The sequence below is a fragment of the Armigeres subalbatus genome, chromosome 2 (genome assembly GCF_024139115.2).
Source record: "Armigeres subalbatus isolate Guangzhou_Male chromosome 2, GZ_Asu_2, whole genome shotgun sequence".
In the NCBI taxonomy this organism is placed as follows: Eukaryota; Metazoa; Arthropoda; class Insecta; order Diptera; family Culicidae; genus Armigeres; species Armigeres subalbatus.
Genome location: NC_085140.1, coordinates 298,837,023 through 298,855,537, shown reverse-complemented (window position 1 = coordinate 298,855,537; position 18,515 = coordinate 298,837,023). Strand labels below are relative to the sequence as shown.

Here is an 18,515-nt window from a genome sequence, read left to right as displayed (position 1 = left end):
GTCCGATTTTCGCGGTGTGAACGATGGATGGTTCTCCCAACAGCTGATGCAATTCGTGGTTCATTCGCCTCCTCCACGTACCGTCCGCCATCTGCACCCCACCATAGATGGTACGCAGCACTTTCCTTTCGAAAACTCCGAGTGCGCGTTGATCCTCCACGAGCATCGTCCAGGTCTCGTGTCCGTAGAGGACTACCGGTCTAATGAGCGTTTTGTAGATTGCCAGTTTGGTACGGCGGCGAACTCTATTCGATCGGAGCGTCTTGCGGAGTCCAAAGTATGTACGATTTCCAGCCACTATACGTCGCCGAATTTCTCTGCTGGTATCATTTTCGGCAGTCACCAGTGAGCCCAAGTACACAAATTCTTCTACCACCTCGATTTCGTCACCACCGATGACAACTCGCGGTGGGTGGCTCACATTATCTTCTCTTGAACCTCTTCCTATCATGTACTTCGTCTTCGACGTGTTGATGACTAGTCCGATTCGCTTGGATTCCCTCTTCAGTCTGATGTAGGCTTCCTCCATCTTCTCAAAGTTACGTGCCATAATATCTATGTCGTCGGTGAAGCCAAATAGCTGGACGGACTTATTGAAAATTGTACCACTCGTGTTAATCCTTGCTCTTTGTATTACCCCTTCCAAAGCGATGTTGAATAGCAGACACGAAAGACCATCACCTTGCCGTAACCCTCTGCGGGTTTCGAAGGAACTCGAGAATGCCCCTGAAACTCGAACTACGCACATCACCCGATCCATCGTCGCTTTGATCAACCGTGTCAGTTTATCCGGAAATCCGTGTTCGTGCAATAGCTGCCATAGCTGGTCCCGATCGATTGTATCATATGCGGCAATTGGTGCTAGTCGTCGGCATAAAATTTGGGAGAGTACCTTGTAGGCGGCGTTCAGCAATGTGATTGCGCGGTAGTTGCTACAATCCAGCTTATCGCCCTTTTTGTAGATGGGACACACGACACCTTCCATCCACTCCTGCGGCAAAACATCCTCCTCCCACATCTTGGTAATGACCCAGTGCAGCGCTCTAGCCAGTGCCTCACCACCGTGTTTAAATAGCTCTCCTGGTAGTTGGTCAACCCCAGGGGCTTTGTTGTTCTTCAGCCGGCCAATCTCCTCCTGGATTTCCTGGAGATCCGGAGCCGGTAGAATTATGTCTTGCGCGCGTTCCCCCAGGTCCATCACCATACCGCCATCTTCGTCTGCCACATCGCCATTCAGGTGCTCTTCGTAGTGCTGCCGCCATCTTTGGATCACCTCACGCTCGTTCGTAAGAAGGTTCCCGTTTATGTCCTTACACATATCAGGCTGTGGCACGTGGCCCTTACGTGAACGGTTCAACTTCTCATAGAACTTTCGTGTGTTATTAGCGCGGTACAGTTGCTCCGTCTCTTCACGGTCTCGATCTTCCTGCTGACGCTTTTTCCTCCGGAAAATCGAGTTTTGTCTGTTCCGCGCCTGTTTATATCGTGCCTCGTTCGCCCTCGTGCGGGGCACCGTGCCAAGTGCAGCGGTTGCGGTGCTACCAATGGCGGATCGAATATCTCTCCAGCCATCTTCAAGAGACGCTGCGCCTAGCTGCCGTTGGGAGTGCCACTTCCAGCTGCTGCGCGTATTCTTGGGCTAGTCTACCGTCTTGTAGCCACCCAATATTAAGCCTCGGCGTCCGACTTCGACGCGTGTTGTACACCGTCGAGAGTTTTGAGCGCAGGCATACTGCAACGAGGTAGTGGTCGGATTCAATATTCGCACTGCGGTAAGTGCGGACGTTCGTGATGTCGGAGAAGAATTTACCGTCGATTAGAACGTGGTCGATTTGGTTTTCCGTTTCTTGGTTAGGTGATCTCCATGTGGCCTTGTGGATATTTTTGCGGGGAAAGAAGGTGCTTCGGACTACCATGGGTTTTATTGCTTACAAAAAAAAAACTGCCTTAAAATTAGTAAAATAAATGAATAAATAATATTTTTTAAACTTGCTATTAAAATACTAAAACTAAATAAAAATAAATTTAAAAAAAGTATTTGAGAACCCATGTTAAATATTTATATTTCAATATAATTTAAACAAACCCCTGGTTGTGTTAAAAATTGGAACAGATTACGGTACAACAACACCAGATTTGGAGAAATGAGAAATTGGAAAAAAGAGCGTTTATGAAGTTTAAGGAGATGGGAGAGATGAGAGAGATGTGGAGGGATTTGGAGACTTTGGATTGCAAGAGGTGGAGAGAAGCGCGCTTGGTCTCGAGTTCCTCACAAGTCAGTGGTTGAATCGGGTAGTAAAAAATCAATAGTAGAGTGCGTGGGACGTTTTTTTCAAGTTGCGAACAATAATTCGGTGAGGACCGTGAGGACCGATCTCTCTTCGTCAATTGGGAGTAAGATTGTTTTTCCCACGTCATCTCTACGGGACCCCCCGTCCACGCTATGCTGCTTTCAAGCGTGCTCCCTGTTCTAAAATCACCCGGACACCCAAGTTCCTAGGCAAACGTCAAACTATCCTAGAAGATATGTTCAACCCTGTCATAACCCAGTAGACAGTGCACATTTCCATGCAACACCAGCATCCATTAGTGACCGCATGCGTGACGGTTCGTAAAACCATTTTCGACGCACGGTACCAAATTCCGACCCAGATGAACGCCGCCAATTCCAGGAGCGCCGCACTCTCTTAGGGACGGTATGTTTCCATCTTCTACCCATCTCCATCAGCAATGAGCTCCAACGATTAGCAAAACAAAAATTGTAATAATAAACCCCCCCTTTAAAATATAGATTGTAAGGCATACATCCAACCGTTACATAAATTAAAAACAAGAGAACAATTCCAATAAATTGATTGGCCTTCCCTGGTTCGCACGAAAGTAAGGAGGTAGGTATAGGGTTACTTAGTTTTCCCCGGTCCAAAGCCGACCCTGAGGTAACTGAGGAGGTGAACTGGCCTGGGCGTATGGACGTCGACACCGCAGGACGTGTGGATGTCCATGGGTGGTTACACTGGCTAAACCCCATGTGTTTCCTTGGTAGCTGACTGTAGGGAACGCACAAGACTCAATTCTTAGCGTAGGTAACTCAATAGCGTACTTCTTCTAGACCATTCTTGCGGTGATCCAAAACAAAGATTTATTTCAAAAGATGCAACTGGACATGCAAAGTTTTATAATTTAAAAGAATAGCAAAATAAAGAGATAAACTGAACATTGAAATAAATAAATATGACATACTTGGTACAATTGTTCTTGATGCTATTTTATCCACACAGAAAAAGTAATGAAAAATAAACAGCGCGTAAAACTTGACATGCGAAAATTTACGCTATTCTACGCTGAAATTGTACTCTCGCTAACAAGATTGCTTACAACTTGTATGCAATATTGACGATTCACGTCGAATATTGTATACATTTAGGCTATATCCCGTATGGAATTACGCTAATAATGGCGTTCCATTTATGTGCATGATTTTTAGCGTAAATTTCAGTGGATTTTTCTATCTGTGCAGAATGGACTATTTTAACACTACCGCAACATTGGGACATACCATAACCACCCTACCCTACCGTCGCAATTATCAATCTGTGTGATTTATTCCCCCACACAAACGAGGTCTACCCGCCTTGGCAAAGCATCCCAGCGCACACGGACTATTAGTTCGCACAAAAGCAGTCGGAAAATTCCTACAATTGAATGACACATACCACCAATGACCAACGCGCGCAGTTGGTCAGATTGCTTTTTATTGCACTACTGCGGGAAATACTTTCCGGTATGAAGTGTATTCGATCCGGTTCGAAGGACCAAATGTTTACGATTATCGCCGTGCCGTTACTCAAAGGACTTGCTTCGCTAATTAAATAGCCTCGAAAAGTTTCACGATTCAATTTGCCTTAAAGCACTCCTCCAAACAAGCGAACAATTGCATAATGCATCAAACTATATGGAACTCCATATCCACAACCGAATATTGATTGAGATTGCTTTTTATTCTTCCACAGAGTGCTTCGGTACGAGGATCTCTCGCTGAACCCATATAAGATGACCAAAGAAATCCTGAAGTTCTACGGCCTACCCTTCGATTCCGCCGTTGAGTCGTTCCTTGATACGCACACCAAGCTGGACATTGGCGGGGTGAGTTCCACCTTCCGGGATTCCAAATCGGCTCCGTTCCACTGGACGAAGGACCTCACATTTGAGGAGGTATGTCAACTGGTCTTTCTAGCTCGAATCTCGTGATCCCATAAGCTTTCTTCGTTCTCGCTCCAGGTGAAGGTGATCCAGGACAGCTGTGTAACAGCGATGAAATCGTGGGGCTACCGCAACGCTACCGACGAGAAGGACCTGCTGAGCTTCGATCCGCTGTTGCCGTACAGTGTGTCGTGAAACAGCACTGGTTTGGACTCGACTGAGATTGATGACGGTACCGGCAGCGGCGGCAGTTACTACGGCACAGCGGTACATTAAAGGACAAAATTTGATACAGGTTGTCTTTTGTCATCGTGTGTTTCCCACTGCAATAGTAGCGGTGACTAATTGGTGATTCTAGTGAAATGGGTAATGTACTTGTCCGTTTTGAACGGCGGCACCGAAGCTTTGAGTTGCTTCGGTAGCGGAATTAAGCAAACATATTTTTAGCGTTTATTAAGAACACGAGCATCTGTGATGAAACTAGGTAATGAAATAAATATCGAATAATTTATGTGAGCACTAAAATACTGGTTGAACAAAACTACATACTAACTAATATTGTAAGGTCTACTGTGTACGTGTGTTCTCTAAACGGTCCACTGTGTAGGAAATACCGAAAAATGAAGGATTACGCCATTTTCCCACAAAGTAACGAGTGTAATGCTTGTAAGGGGATCATACTTCCGCTTTAAACTATTACTAAATATCCGACTTAAATAGGAAGACTTAGATTATGACAGAGCAAATCGCTGTCAGATTATTAGTACTGTTTGATAAGGTGAAATGCTTTCTTCAATCATTTGAATCATTAGTTAGAATATATTAATCTAGTTGATTTGTTCAAGGAATGTTGTCATATTGCAAATTTTTGATTGATATGTTGAATCCTTTGTGAGTAAAATGGAAACTATAGATAGTGGAATATATAGATGAGCGAAGATAAATCCTCTGTCTCCAAACGAACTGTCAAACGTGTCTCCAAACGAGCATGACGTCACGATTTCAATGGAAATGTTAAGGGCTGTGACGTCATATGCGCGTGTGCACGGGCAAAAAAATCGACTCAGCCATGCTTTCGCTCATCTATAGATTCTACTATCTATAATGGAAACCATTACCAATTTGACAATTGTATTACGCGGGACTACGTTTGTTTCACACGTGAAGTAGAATAATGCACTAGTTTTGAATACCACCACTACAACCCGAGACTAACCAAAGGTAATGAATGCTGAAAGCAGATATTACTTGCTCTTTTTGCATCCTTCCCATGCATAATGGTAAACATTGTTGGATTGAAACCACTTCTGATATATTGAATTTGCTTTTGTCGCTACATATAGCCTTTGGTAATACTATGTTCGCACTAGGGGCCTTGTAACATGTTATTCGGCTATCTTGATGAGCTTTCTTTTGTCGATAATTTGAATAACATGTTATTCAGGCCGTAGTGCGAACATAGTATAAGGGTATAAGGGAGATCCGATACCGAGAAGATCATGCTAGGTTTAAATCCTGGAAAAGGGAAATTTTTGACACACGCGACGCAACTATCGCCGTCGCTTGGCGACTACAATTCTGTCGCCGTTGCTATGGAAGCGCTAACACGCTGTATACAACGACCCAGCGATAAAGTGGCGACGACAGTCGCCCAGCGACAGCGACAATCGTGTCGCATGTTTGGAGGAACCTCTAAAGTACTCTACTCGTGCTAGGGCACTTTAGAAACCTCCCAGTTAATAAGTGTGAAAATGCCTAGTGAACACTAAGCTACAAGGCAGAAATGTCCCAGTCTTTCGACAATTCTTTTTATATATGTTTTTATGTTCTTTTTGAAGTAATATAATAATTGATGGAAATTTCCAACACCCATCCCCATAGCATTTTTTAATTTCTATTTAATTTATTAATTTATTCTTCTTTTCTTGTATGAAGCATGGAATATGCTGATCCATATATTAGCAGTTCAACAATATAATATGTTTATTGAAGCTTATTCCGGCTCCACTTTTCATTTTGAGCAGCAATCATAACAATTGTTCTTAGCTCGGTCATACCCCATCATGGCGGAAGCTCAACCAAAAAGTGACGTTAATAAATATAAAGAAACCAATAAGCAAATCTGTTATTCAAATCAACCACCTCTATTCACATTACTGGTACGTTTTTAAACTCAATGTTGCTTCAACCGACATATTTGTAGTGCACCAATCGTTTAGAAGTACTAAGGCAGTAAGGCTCATTATCTTGAACATATCGTTTGAAGGAAAGCACTGTGTTAGATCACAAACTTCCTAACCATTTAATGGCATCAATTTCGAATTTTCCCAGTGCATTTGTCAAGATCCGATCAAAATGGAAACACTGCGATGTGGGTTTTTAATAATAGTTGTTTTACTCTAGTATCAGCTAGAGATCCTACGTATAGTTCCGTAATTTCAAAACGATTAATGCGATTTATTACGATGAAACAATAGATAGACACACAATTTAATTGACCGACAGAAAGTTTGACATACTTTACTTAAATTTCACAATATGTAATAAAATAAAGTAATTATAGTGCCTTGTAATCGGAAATAGATTGATCCAAGTTAATGGAACGATAAATAAAAAATAACATATTAAAAACAATACGCTACTCTCTCTATTATCACGAACAAAATACGTTGTAGATTAACAATAAACATTGAACAATCTTAGTAGTATGGAAACCTTATAGGGAAATCGCTATAAATAACTGTTTTTCTTTTTTGAAATGTCTACTGACTAATCCTATAAAAGCAGTGCTAGAATGTAAGAAGTTCTATTTACAGAAACTGTCCTAAATTGCTACCTACTCTAGTAATAAAATAAGTCCGATAAGTCGAGCACTTTGTATAACGCAACCAAGCAGCAACGAATTAAATAAAAAACCACATTAAAAAATGGTTTATTACAGGTCACTACAAACATGAACATGGGTGGCAATTCACTGACCGTTTTCTAGCACTACTACATATGGCTGATAAATTATTCAATAAGCAACGCAAATGAGGTTTTGAGTATGACGAGCCGTATAGCTGATGTAGGTTTTAGCGGAACAACTATATAGTAACCAATCATAATTTATTGAATCTTCAGAAATTGATCGAATGAACAAAGCCTATGCTCAAGAATTTGAATAAAAACAAATGTGAAAGTTATTTGTTCGGTGTTTCAACTAGGGGGTGAATTTGAAAGAAAGCTTTGTCATATATACAAACATCGGTAAGACCTTTGAAGATTTCCTAGATAAACTGTTGAATCCGTACACTTCTTCTATGACAAACTATAATGGTATCAAGTATGTCCCGCGAAGACGAAAGCCAATACCCTTCAAACATCCTGACGCACTACAAAAAGTTCGCAAATGTTTCTTTCGTACACGTATACTGTATAGATGTCTATATACAACTGCCAGCGACCAACAGACGTCCCGATCCTGTGCTTGGGACAGGATATGGGGTCTCCCGAACTCCTCTTTTTGGCAAGTACTCTCAGCCAATAAATCCTTCTCTGCCTTGAAGTGTTCCGATTTGCAGAGCTTCATCCGCTCCTCACCACATGGAGTCCGACATCTCCATCTACTACCAGAACGTTAGAGGAATTAACGGCCTTCTGGACGAATATCGACTAGTCGTTCTGGATAAAGCCACGACGTCATATTAAATACTTGATACTTGTTGGGCTACAACAGCTCTTCGACAAAATCAGGTCCTCTTCAACTGAAAAAAGCCATCATGTACGCGGCCTTCCTACAAAATATTCCACAAAATATTATTTTCTTCAGACGCTCTTCCGGCATACGAGCAACGTATCCAGCCTACAGTAGTCTGCCGTATTTTAAAAGCTTATCAAATTTGAGCCTTTATATAATTAAGTACGGACCTCTACAATTAGCTTTTTAAAAAAAGACATTTATTCACTTAACGGGAGAATTACATTACAATCAAGGTCCTGTCTGTTTTAAGTCTAAATTAGAACTGAGCTCTCTGAATAAAAATTGGTTAACTGTCCCTACTGTTCGATGGACTGATTAATTGCTGCGTAAGGCCTTTGGTGTCGTCGTCGTTGTTGCCACTTTGGTTCTGCTGCGTCGGGGGTCCAAGGTGCATTCGGTTCGCTGTGTTGCTAGGGTCGCTGTGGATGTCGGTCATTCACTTGCTGCGTCAGCAATACCAAGGCTATTTATTTGGTGCATCATGAATAGCGCATCCGGTGCTATAGTCGTTGATATCCATAATATCCAAACTTGATTTGATGCGTCAGGGATGGCGCATCCGGTATTGTTGTAGTCGATATCCAATAATGTCCATAACTTCCCCCGCCTAAGATTGAGCCGTCTCGGGTCAACTTTTCATGAGGAGCCGGGTGTTTGGATGCGAATGAAGTCTCGGATGCCTCGTACTTCTCTGGTTATGTAAATGAAAATAGAAATAATGATCATAGATACGATGATAATGCTTCCAATGTTAATTGAACTATTTTGCTGATTTGTAGTTTCCAGAAGGCTGATTCTATGCCGATTATTTGTTTGTAATTGTTGCATCTCCTCCATCGGGTCCATTTGTGTTGATGATCTGTTGACTTCAACAAAGTGAAGTGGTATAACATCCAACTTGGAATCGAACCTCATCATTTCACTGTCATAGTGAGTTCCTTCAATGTCAATCGAGCAATTAAAAAATGTTATGTAGAATGATCCTGTTAGGTTTTTTGGTCCGTAACCGCAACTGTTTTGAAGAGTAAGTAGTTTCATTATGTTCTTTAGTAAGATCCCGTTGTTTTCCAAGGGCTTTATTTCTGGCGATTTGAGGCTGGTGCTGATAAATGGGCATCTGCCTGGGTTTCCTCGCAATATCTTGTGGTAACATTCGTTCTCTGTAACGTTAACCAGATACTGACTGTTGCATAAAAGGTTGTCTTCGACGTGAGTACATTTCTCATTTGTCAGAAATGATTCAGTCTCGCTGGTTATGGCGTACGTTCCGTTTATCTGGATGACTTTTCCATCAATTGGAATTGTTTCAAGTCGGATTAATTGATAATTTCCGATTTTAAATTTTGGGATTTTTACCAAGAGGATAATAGATGAACCATTATGGAAGGCAGATGGTTCCAAGTATTCGTAAGCTTGATCATAGCTGTTGACTTCGATTCCGTCTGCTGTTAAGAGATGTATGGCGAATTCGAGTTCGGTAGGATATAGAAATGCTTTCGATATCACGCCTAGCTTAGAAAGTTGGATGGACTCAAAGATGATATCAAGTTGATAGCGAACGTTATCCATGTTAAAGATGATGTTTTGAAGATACAGCATGTGTTGCCAGTCTATTGCCCTATCTAGATTTAGCCTAGCTTGTTTAATGACCTGTTTATTTCTGATGCTTGTATATATGCTATCCAAGTTATTCAATCGTTTTTCAAAAAGTTCGTTAATTTTAATCTGTTCGTTATTTTCCGTGATTAAAACGTTGTTTGAATTTTTCAATGTATCAATTTGGTTACTCAGGGTTTTGAAATCCTGACTATCAAGGTTACCTGTGATGGATTTAACTATTGACCCTAGAATTTCAATGCTACGCTTGTGTTTCTGTCTTGGGATTAAATTTTAAAAAACTACGCTAGCTTGTCTAAGTTTCTGTCTCAAAAGTTGAGTAATTTCTACGGTTTGTGGATTTTGTTCTAGCTCATTAATGATTAACTCGTATTGATTTAAAACTATTTGAAAAGCAGAAAGTTTGAATTCATGTATCAAAGTATGATAACTTTCTCTAATGAAAACTTTACCCATTTTCAAAGCGAATAAACCTGGATGGTTGCTAAGGTCTGTTATTTCTAAGCGTTGTGTAGGGTTAGGAATAAGAAAACATGATAAAGGGATGCCTAAGCATGTTAGGATGATGGTTAGACCAATGGGTGACATCATTTCCCGTGTGAAATATGCTAGAAAGAAATGAAGAAAAAAAAATGGTTTATTAATACTTTAGTTAAGCTTTCTTTTTCGTTTGAGTTTTGATTTGTGAATTTTTCTGTGGCTTGTATCGATGACGGTAGTCTCCTTATTTTCTGAGACTTTGTTTTCCCTATACCTCTCCTGGTGCTTGAGATTGTTCCTTTTGCGCTCATAAATCGTTTCATTATCAAGGAAATGGTCGGGGTCTTCCCTATTTTTGTTGACTTTGTCCAAGAATTTGATTTTGTCCCCTTTTTGTCTGGCCGCGTACACTCTGAATAGAGCTTCCTTCTGCTCGATCCTTTCGTTAAGATCCTCTGGGATTGGGTCCTCGTTTCTTACGCCAAAAAATAATTCCTTTGGTGTCAATTTTATCTGAGAATGAATAGAATCGTTGTAAATTGACATGGCAAGATTTATTCTTGTTGTTTCGGCTAGGTCGTTCGTGGATTCTTTAATTGACAAAATGTTGTGGAGTTCCCTTAGCGTTCTATGGACAATTTCCACGGTTCCGTTCGAGGATGATTGTCCAACGCTTGTGTGGTGGTATTCTACGTTGTTTTCTTCAAGGAACTCTTTCAGGGTTGTGGAGGTGAACGATGCTTCTTGATCCATGACTAATAGAGAGGGCTTTCCTAAAGTAGAGAAGAAGTGTGTTATTGCCTTGAGAATATGTACGGTGTTCCGTGATTTTACGGGAATCGCCATGGTAAGTCTGGAAAACTTGTCACAAAGTGTTAGGTACCTAATGTTTGTTGTGTATGATAAAAATATCCATGTGAACAATTTCCAGCGGTCTTTTAGGAGTTGCAGTCAGTTTAAACTTTTGTTTATATGGATGTCTTTCGTACTTAGCTTTTTGACAAAGCTTACAGATGTTGATGAATTTCGTAATCTTGCTTTTCATTCCTGTGAAAAAGTATGTACGGGAAATGTGTGATTTGGTTTCGTTAATTCCTCTGTGATTGTTATTGTGTTGAGTCCGAATAATTTGATCTTGTTCTAATTCGTCGGTAATGTCCTCTAGTTTTTTCTGAGTCCAAAAAATTTTAAATGATTTTGCTCTTGAAAAATAATTTTTGTATACAACTTGCAGGCTTGTTAATATCTCTTCGCTACAATAGAGTCCAGTTGAGCATTTTGTTGAAGCGTACTCTTTTAAAATGTTTATCAATATCGCTGGGCTAAAACAGATTTTTTTATAATAGTTGTGTGGTAGTTTCTGAACAAGGTAAGAGATTCTCGGCTGTCTTCGTTCGCTTTTTCCAGAATAATTTGGTTCCGAAATTCGTTCAAAGGTCTTAGCGATGATGGAATGCATTCGTTATCGTCAGTGTCGGCGGAATGTTGGGTCATGTTATCGCTGTCATCATTAGCCGAATTTGCATTTACCTCTGGTTTTTCATCCTGGTTTGCTTCTGTTTCCGGGTTCATACGGGATAGTGCGTCCTCATTGGTGTTGAGGGTGCCCTTTTTATATTTGATATCGAATTCATACTCTTCGAGAGCCAGCTTCCAATGAAGGAGTCTCCTGTTCAAAGCATTTTTCTGCCGGAGCCACACAAGTGGTTTGTGATCCGTGCGGATTTCAAAGTGGTTTCCAAAGATATAGGGTCTGAAATGTTTTGTTCCCCAAACAATAGCTAATAACTCTTTTTCGGTAGCTGAATAATTGCATTCTGCATCATTCAGTGTCCTGGATGCGTAAGCAATAGGGTGTTTGTTTACCATCTTCAAATTTTTGGGACAAAACAGCTCCCAATGAAAAGTCACTTGCATCCGTTTCCAAAATAAATTTCTTGTTAAAGTCTGGATATTTTAGAATAGGATCTGTTGTCAGTAAGTGCTTGTAATCATTGAAGCAGCTAATAAACTCTTCATTATGGACGATTTTTACGTCCTTTTTCAAACACTTTGTCAACGGTTTCGTAAATTTGGCGAAATCGCGAATAAATTTCCTGAAATATCCAAGTAGTCCTAAAAAGCCTTTTATCTGGGTAGTGGTTTTTGGAAGTGGCCAGTTGATGATTTTCTCAATTTTATTGGGATTAGGTTTGATGCCATCCTGGGTTATTATATGACCTAAGAATTCACATTCTTTTTGAAGAAACTCGCACTTGTCGAATTGGATTTTGAGATTGGCTTGAGTAAGTCTATGAAGTACTTTGTTCAGATTATCAAGGTGTTGTTGTAGAGAGCTTCCGAATATGATAATGTCATCTAGATAGACTAGGCAACAATTCCCGATTAGATTACCGAGTATATGATTCATTACGCGCTGGAAAGTAGCTGGCGCGTTTTTAAGTCCAAATGGCATGCGAATGAACTCATAATGACCTTTATCGGTGCTAAAAGCGGTTTTTTGTCTGTCTTTAGGGTGTACTTCTATTTGATGAAACCCAGATTTGAGGTCCAACGTAGTGAAGTAATTGCTGCGACCAAGTCTATCAAGAATTTCTTCGATGCGTGGAATCGGGAACTTATCATCCACAGTCTTCTCATTTAATTTCCGGTAGTCTATAACAACACGCCATTTTTTCTTACCACTAGCATCAAGTTTCTTTGGAACAATCCATATTGGAGATGTCCAAGGAGAAATGGAATTTTGGATGATACCATCTGCCAGCATTTCGTTGATTTGTTTCTCGACTTCAGCTTTATGAATATGGGGGTACCTGTAGGTTTTTGTATGGACTGGAATGTCGTCCGTGGTCTTAATATGGTGTTGAATTGCAGAAGTGCAAGACAATTTTTCAGATTCTTCGTGGAAAATTCCGGAATTTTTGGAAAGGATTTTCAAGAGCGCAAGTCTCTCTTCTTGATTAAGATGCTGAAGTCTAATTCTGAGTTGGATATACGAGAAGTTTGTTGGGTTGGATTGGAATTAAAGTTATTAATTTCAGCAACATCATTCACTCCTGAGGTTTCTGCAGGCTTTGTCCAGTTAAAAGTAACAGATTCACCGAAATTTCTTATATATTTCTTTCGCAAAGCCGTTTTCAGCGTGATACAGGCCTGATGGAATTACGGCGTTACTTATTTTAATATCTTCGGATAGGTAGACATTGCCATTCTGCTGTGAGACTGGAATCCTTATAATTTCTGCTGAGTTTTCGGTAAGTGTGATTGGTCTTGCTTTGTAGCCGCGCGTCTTACCGCACGGCTAAGGAGGGCCCCATATGTTTTCTTCTTTTCTGCTATATGTTTTCTTGAACTGTTCGAAATGTTTAAGGCTCTACAATTTTGTTGTTTGTTTTTTGGAATAAAACTTGGCGAAATGAAGTTTTTGTTTGAACCACTGTCTATAAGAATTTTGGCATGTTTTCCAAACAGTTTTATAATGACATATGGAAGACCGTTAATAGCGTTCACGTCTGCGTGTCTGGAGGGAGGGGGATCTGAAAATTTACATCCGATTCCAATAATTCGTCTTCGGAGTGGCTTTCTTCCTCTGGTTCCTCCGGACTTTCGTGTTCTGCATCGTGATTATAAACTCTGTTCTGATTGGAACGCAATGATGGGTCAATTTCCATAGGGCTCACTTTTTGCCTATCAGACATCGGTCTTTGGAATCGTGTGCTATTATTTCTATTCTCTTGCTTAGGAAACGTTTTGCTGAAAATCTTACTACTATGACTCAGGATGTTATTTTGGTGTGTAAATTTCTTCGTTGTTTCTGCACACTGAAATCTGCACAAGAATGCGTATGCTGTTTCTAAATCATTCGGTTGCGCAGTTTGCGCGTATCCGAAGTATGGTTTTTGCAAACCATTGATAAATGCGGCTAAACATTCTTGCTCAATAAATTCATTAATCGCTTCCCAGTGGGTAGCGTATTTTGCGTTTTCTTTTGCCAATGATTTGATGTTCACCATCATTTCTTTAGCTTTCTTGTAATAGTTATGAAGAGAGTCCATCATCTTCATATTCCAGATTTGTGTCTGGTATGTGGCTATGGTATTTTTATCACCAAAGCTACCCAACAACACTGTTGCAGCCTCATCTAAAGTCTGAGGGTTGCCGTTGGAGCAGAGTGTGTCTCTGGCTTCTCCAATAATTTTGTTAATGATACACTGTTCGTATACCTGTAGCGTGTCCGTAGACACCAAATTTTTAAAGCGGTCCAAAGTCCTCTTGACAGTTTGGATCCAGGCTGTTGCCTGTTTTTTCTTGCCATCAAACGTGGGCAGAGATTTGATTGGATCAGGGATCCTGAAAATATCGAAAATATCACGGATTGGACACTAAATCACTGATAGTCTATTATTCGGAATATTTCTGCGCGTAGGGTTTTCCGTTTAGTTCACTTTACAATGTTCTGGTCACGGGTTGGACAATAAATCACTGAAAGTCTTTCACTCGGAATATTTCTACGCGACGGGTTTTTCCGTTTAATTCACTTTTCAATGTTCTAGTCATTCACTGCACTTGAAACGTGGGACGAGCCGTACGACTGCGCCAATTAAGTACGGACCTCTACAATTAGCTTTTTAAAAAAAGACATTTATTCACTTAACGGGAGAATTACATTACAATCAAGGTCCTGTCTGTTTTAAGTCTAAATTAGAACTGAGCTCTCTGAATAAAAATTGGTTAACTGTCCCTACTGTTCGATGGACTGATTAATTGCTGCGTAAGGCCTTTGGTGTCGTCGTCGTTGTTGCCACCTTGGTTCTGCTGCGTTTGAAGTCCAAGGTGCATTCGGGTCGCTGTGTTGCTAGGGTCGCTGTGGATGTCGGTCATTCACTTGCTGCGTCAGGAATACCAAGGCTATTTATTTGGTGCATCATGAATAGCGCATCCGGTGCTATAGTCGTTGATATCCATAATATCCAAACTTGATTTGATGCGTCAGGGATGGCGCATCCGGTATTGTTGTAGTCGATATCCAATAATGCCCATAACTATATATCTGGTATGACTCGTGATTCATGCGACGCCTTACGCTTAAACACTGCGAAAGCTCCGATCAACCTCCTTTAACACTAGGACTCATTCGTTTAGAAAATCGTTGTAACTAAATTTTCAAATGGTTATATCTCAGTCGTTATTCAAACGATTCTCTCAGGTTTTTCACCAATCTCTTAGCCATCTCTTCTAGTTTCTGGCCATTATAAAATATTGTGTCTAGTGGTGTTTTATTTTTTGCTAGATTTGTGGGAGTAATGCAACGGATTTAGAAAAAATGCAATTTTGGTGATAAACTCATATTTCATTACCGAAAATTATATCTATCCATCTAGTGATGTAAATGTTGACATAACATGAAAGACATCACCTGGAGGATTGGAACATATTTTGAGCATCCTTTTAATGCATACGGTGATAATTCGGTGCCTGATGATACCGCCTTATACTATATAGGGTGTATAGAACTACAGAAAGGTCGGCTCCGCAAAGTGTCACACACGACTGAGCCTACCAAATAAATGAACTGGTAAAAAAAACTGCAGAAAATATATCGTTGATATGTACGCAAATGAAGACTAATACTCGGAGGACATAATGAGGTTGATATCACGGCTGGAGATATCATGGAAGTTGTGGTTGATTCGGTAGACCATTTGATTCAAACTCCAGGACAACTCGGAGATCCTAGAACATCAAAGTTTATTATCATACATGTTTCTTGTTTAATTTACATTGTATTTAACAAGTACACAGAAGATAACATGCTTTTGCATATTTTCTGTAGTTTTATTACAGTGATGGTCGATTCCCGAGAGAATCGGTAAAAAGTTTTTATTCTCTCACCACTTGACACACACTATATAGCGTTATATAACAGGGCTGTTTTCCCGTTACTCTGGGATATGGATACTCTGAAGTAGTGCGTAACGGTGTCAATCCGGCCATATCGCTAGGCTCGGTACAACACTGAAGCTGACAATATGACGTCCCTAACGCCGAATCCCAAGGTGTCAGGCGACCCGTGACAAGGGGATGAATGGCCTGGGTGGGGAAATAATGAATCAGACACAGTAGTTGGTTTCTTACCCGCCGCTGCCGTATCCAGGCGCTACATGTCCATATCGTAAACGATTGGATTTGGATTTGGATTGGATTGGGATTGGATTTGGGTTTGGATTTGGGTTTGGATTGGATTGGTTTGGATTGGTTGGATTGGTTTGGATTGATTTGGATTGGTTTGGATTGGTTTGGATTGATTTGGATTGGATTTGGATTGGATTTGGATTGGATTTGGATTGGATTTGGATTGGATTTGGATTGGATTTGGATTGGATTTGGATTGGATTTGGATTGGATTTGGATTGGATTTGGATTGGATTTGGATTGGATTTGGGTTTGGATTGGATTTGGATTTGGATTGGATTTGGATTGGATTTGGATTGGATTTGGATTGGATTTGGATTGGATTTGGATTGGATTGGATTTGGATTTGGATTGGATTTGGATCTGAACCAAACCAACCAAATCCAACCAAACCAATCCAAACCAACCAATACAATCCAAACTATCCAAATCCAATCAAATTCAACTAAACCAATCAGATCCAGTCCAACCAAATCAAAAATTCATCCAACCAATCCAACCAATCCAAATCATCCAACCAACCAACCAGTCCAACCAACCAGTCCAATCAACCAACCAAACCAACTCCAACCAATCCAACCAATCCAGTCCAACCAACCAATCCAAACCAACCAAATCAGGTCAGTCCAACGTCAAATCCAACCAGTCCAATTCAACCAACCAGTCCAATTCAGTCCAGTCCAAATCCATCAACCAACCAGTCCAATCAAACCAATCCAATTCAATCCAAACCAGTCAAACAGTTCAACCAATCCAATCAGTCAACCAATCCAAATTCAGTCAAATCCAATTCAATCCAACCACCAGATCCACCAATTAACCAATCAATCCAGGTTCAGTCAAACCAGTCAATCAATTCAAATCAATCAGATCCAATCCAGTCAACCCAATCCAGTCAATCCAGTTCAATTCAGTCAAGTCAATTAACCAAATTCAGTCCAAATCATCCAATCAATTCCAATCTCCATTCAACAAACCATTCCAATTCAGTCCATCCGGTCCAATTCAGTCCAATCCAATCCAATTCAATTCAATTCAATTCCAATTCAATTCAATTCAACTAATCCAATCCATCAATCAATCCAATCCAAATTAATTGGATTTGGATTGAATTTGATTGGATTTGATTGATTTGGATTTGCATTGATTTGATTGAATTTGGATTGATTTGGATTGATTTGATTGATTTGGATTGATTTGGATTGATTTGGATTGATTTGATTGATTTGGATTGATTTGATTGATTTGAATTGAATTTGGATTGAATTTGGTTTGGATTTGGATTGATTTGGATTTGATTTGCATTGATTTGATTGATTTGATTGATTTGATTGGATTTGATGGGATTTGATTGAATTTGATTGGATTTGGATTGGATTTGGATTGATTTGGATTGATTTGGATTGATTTGATTGATTTGATTGGATTTGGATTGATTTGATTGGATTTGGATTGATTTGATTGATTTGGATTGTATTTGGATTGATTTGATTGATTTGATTTGGATTTGATTGATTTGTATTGATTGGATTTGGATTGGATTTGGATTAGATTTGGATTGGATTTGGATTGGGTTTGAATTGGATTTGGATTGGATTTGGATTGGATTTGGATTGGATTTAGATTGGATTTGGATTGGATTTGGATTGGATTTGGATTGGATTTGATCTGGATTTGGAATGGATTTGGATTGGATTGGATTTGGATTGGATTTTGATTGGATTTGGATTAGATTTGGATTGGATTTGGATTGGATTTGGATTGGATTTGGAATAGATTTGGATTGGATTTGGATTGGATTTGGATTGGATTTGGATTGGATTTGGAATTTGGATTGGATTTGGATTGAATTTAGATTGGATTTGGATTGGATTCGAATTGGATGTTGATTGGATTGGATTTGTATAGAATGTGGATTGGATTTGGGTTAGATTGGTTTAGGTAATGGTTTAGTAAATCAATAGTTTAAACAGAATTATCTGAGTTTAAGGACAGCGTCAATGCTTTAGAGCCACAGATAATAAATTCACGAATCTATGACAAAGGTCGAAAGACAAAAGGTCGAAAGACAAAAGGTCGAAAGACAAAAGGTCGAAAAGACAAAAGGTCGAAAGGACAAAGGTCGAAAAGACAAAACGTCGAAAGGGACAGAATGTCGAAAGGACAAAAGGTCGAAAGGCACAGAAGGTCAAACGGGACAAAAGGTCGAAAAGGACAAAAGGTCGAAAGGGACAAAAGGTCAAAAAGGACAAATTGTCTATCAAAAACAAGTTGATAACAAGTT

General features: G+C 40.0%; 1 protein-coding gene across 1 annotated transcript in view; it reads left to right on the top strand.

The window, feature by feature from the left end:
- The window catches only part of LOC134212473 (carbohydrate sulfotransferase 5), a 94,590-nt gene extending 87,205 nt beyond the window's left edge, over positions 1–7,385 (top strand). Inside the window, exons 5-6 of the mRNA XM_062690371.1 lie at positions 4,011–4,212; positions 4,279–7,385. Coding sequence (XP_062546355.1) covers positions 4,011–4,212; positions 4,279–4,395 — 319 coding nt within the window. The 3' untranslated portion in view covers positions 4,396–7,385. The remainder of the gene's footprint in view (positions 1–4,010; positions 4,213–4,278) is intronic.
- Positions 7,386–18,515: the final 11,130 nt, after the last annotated feature.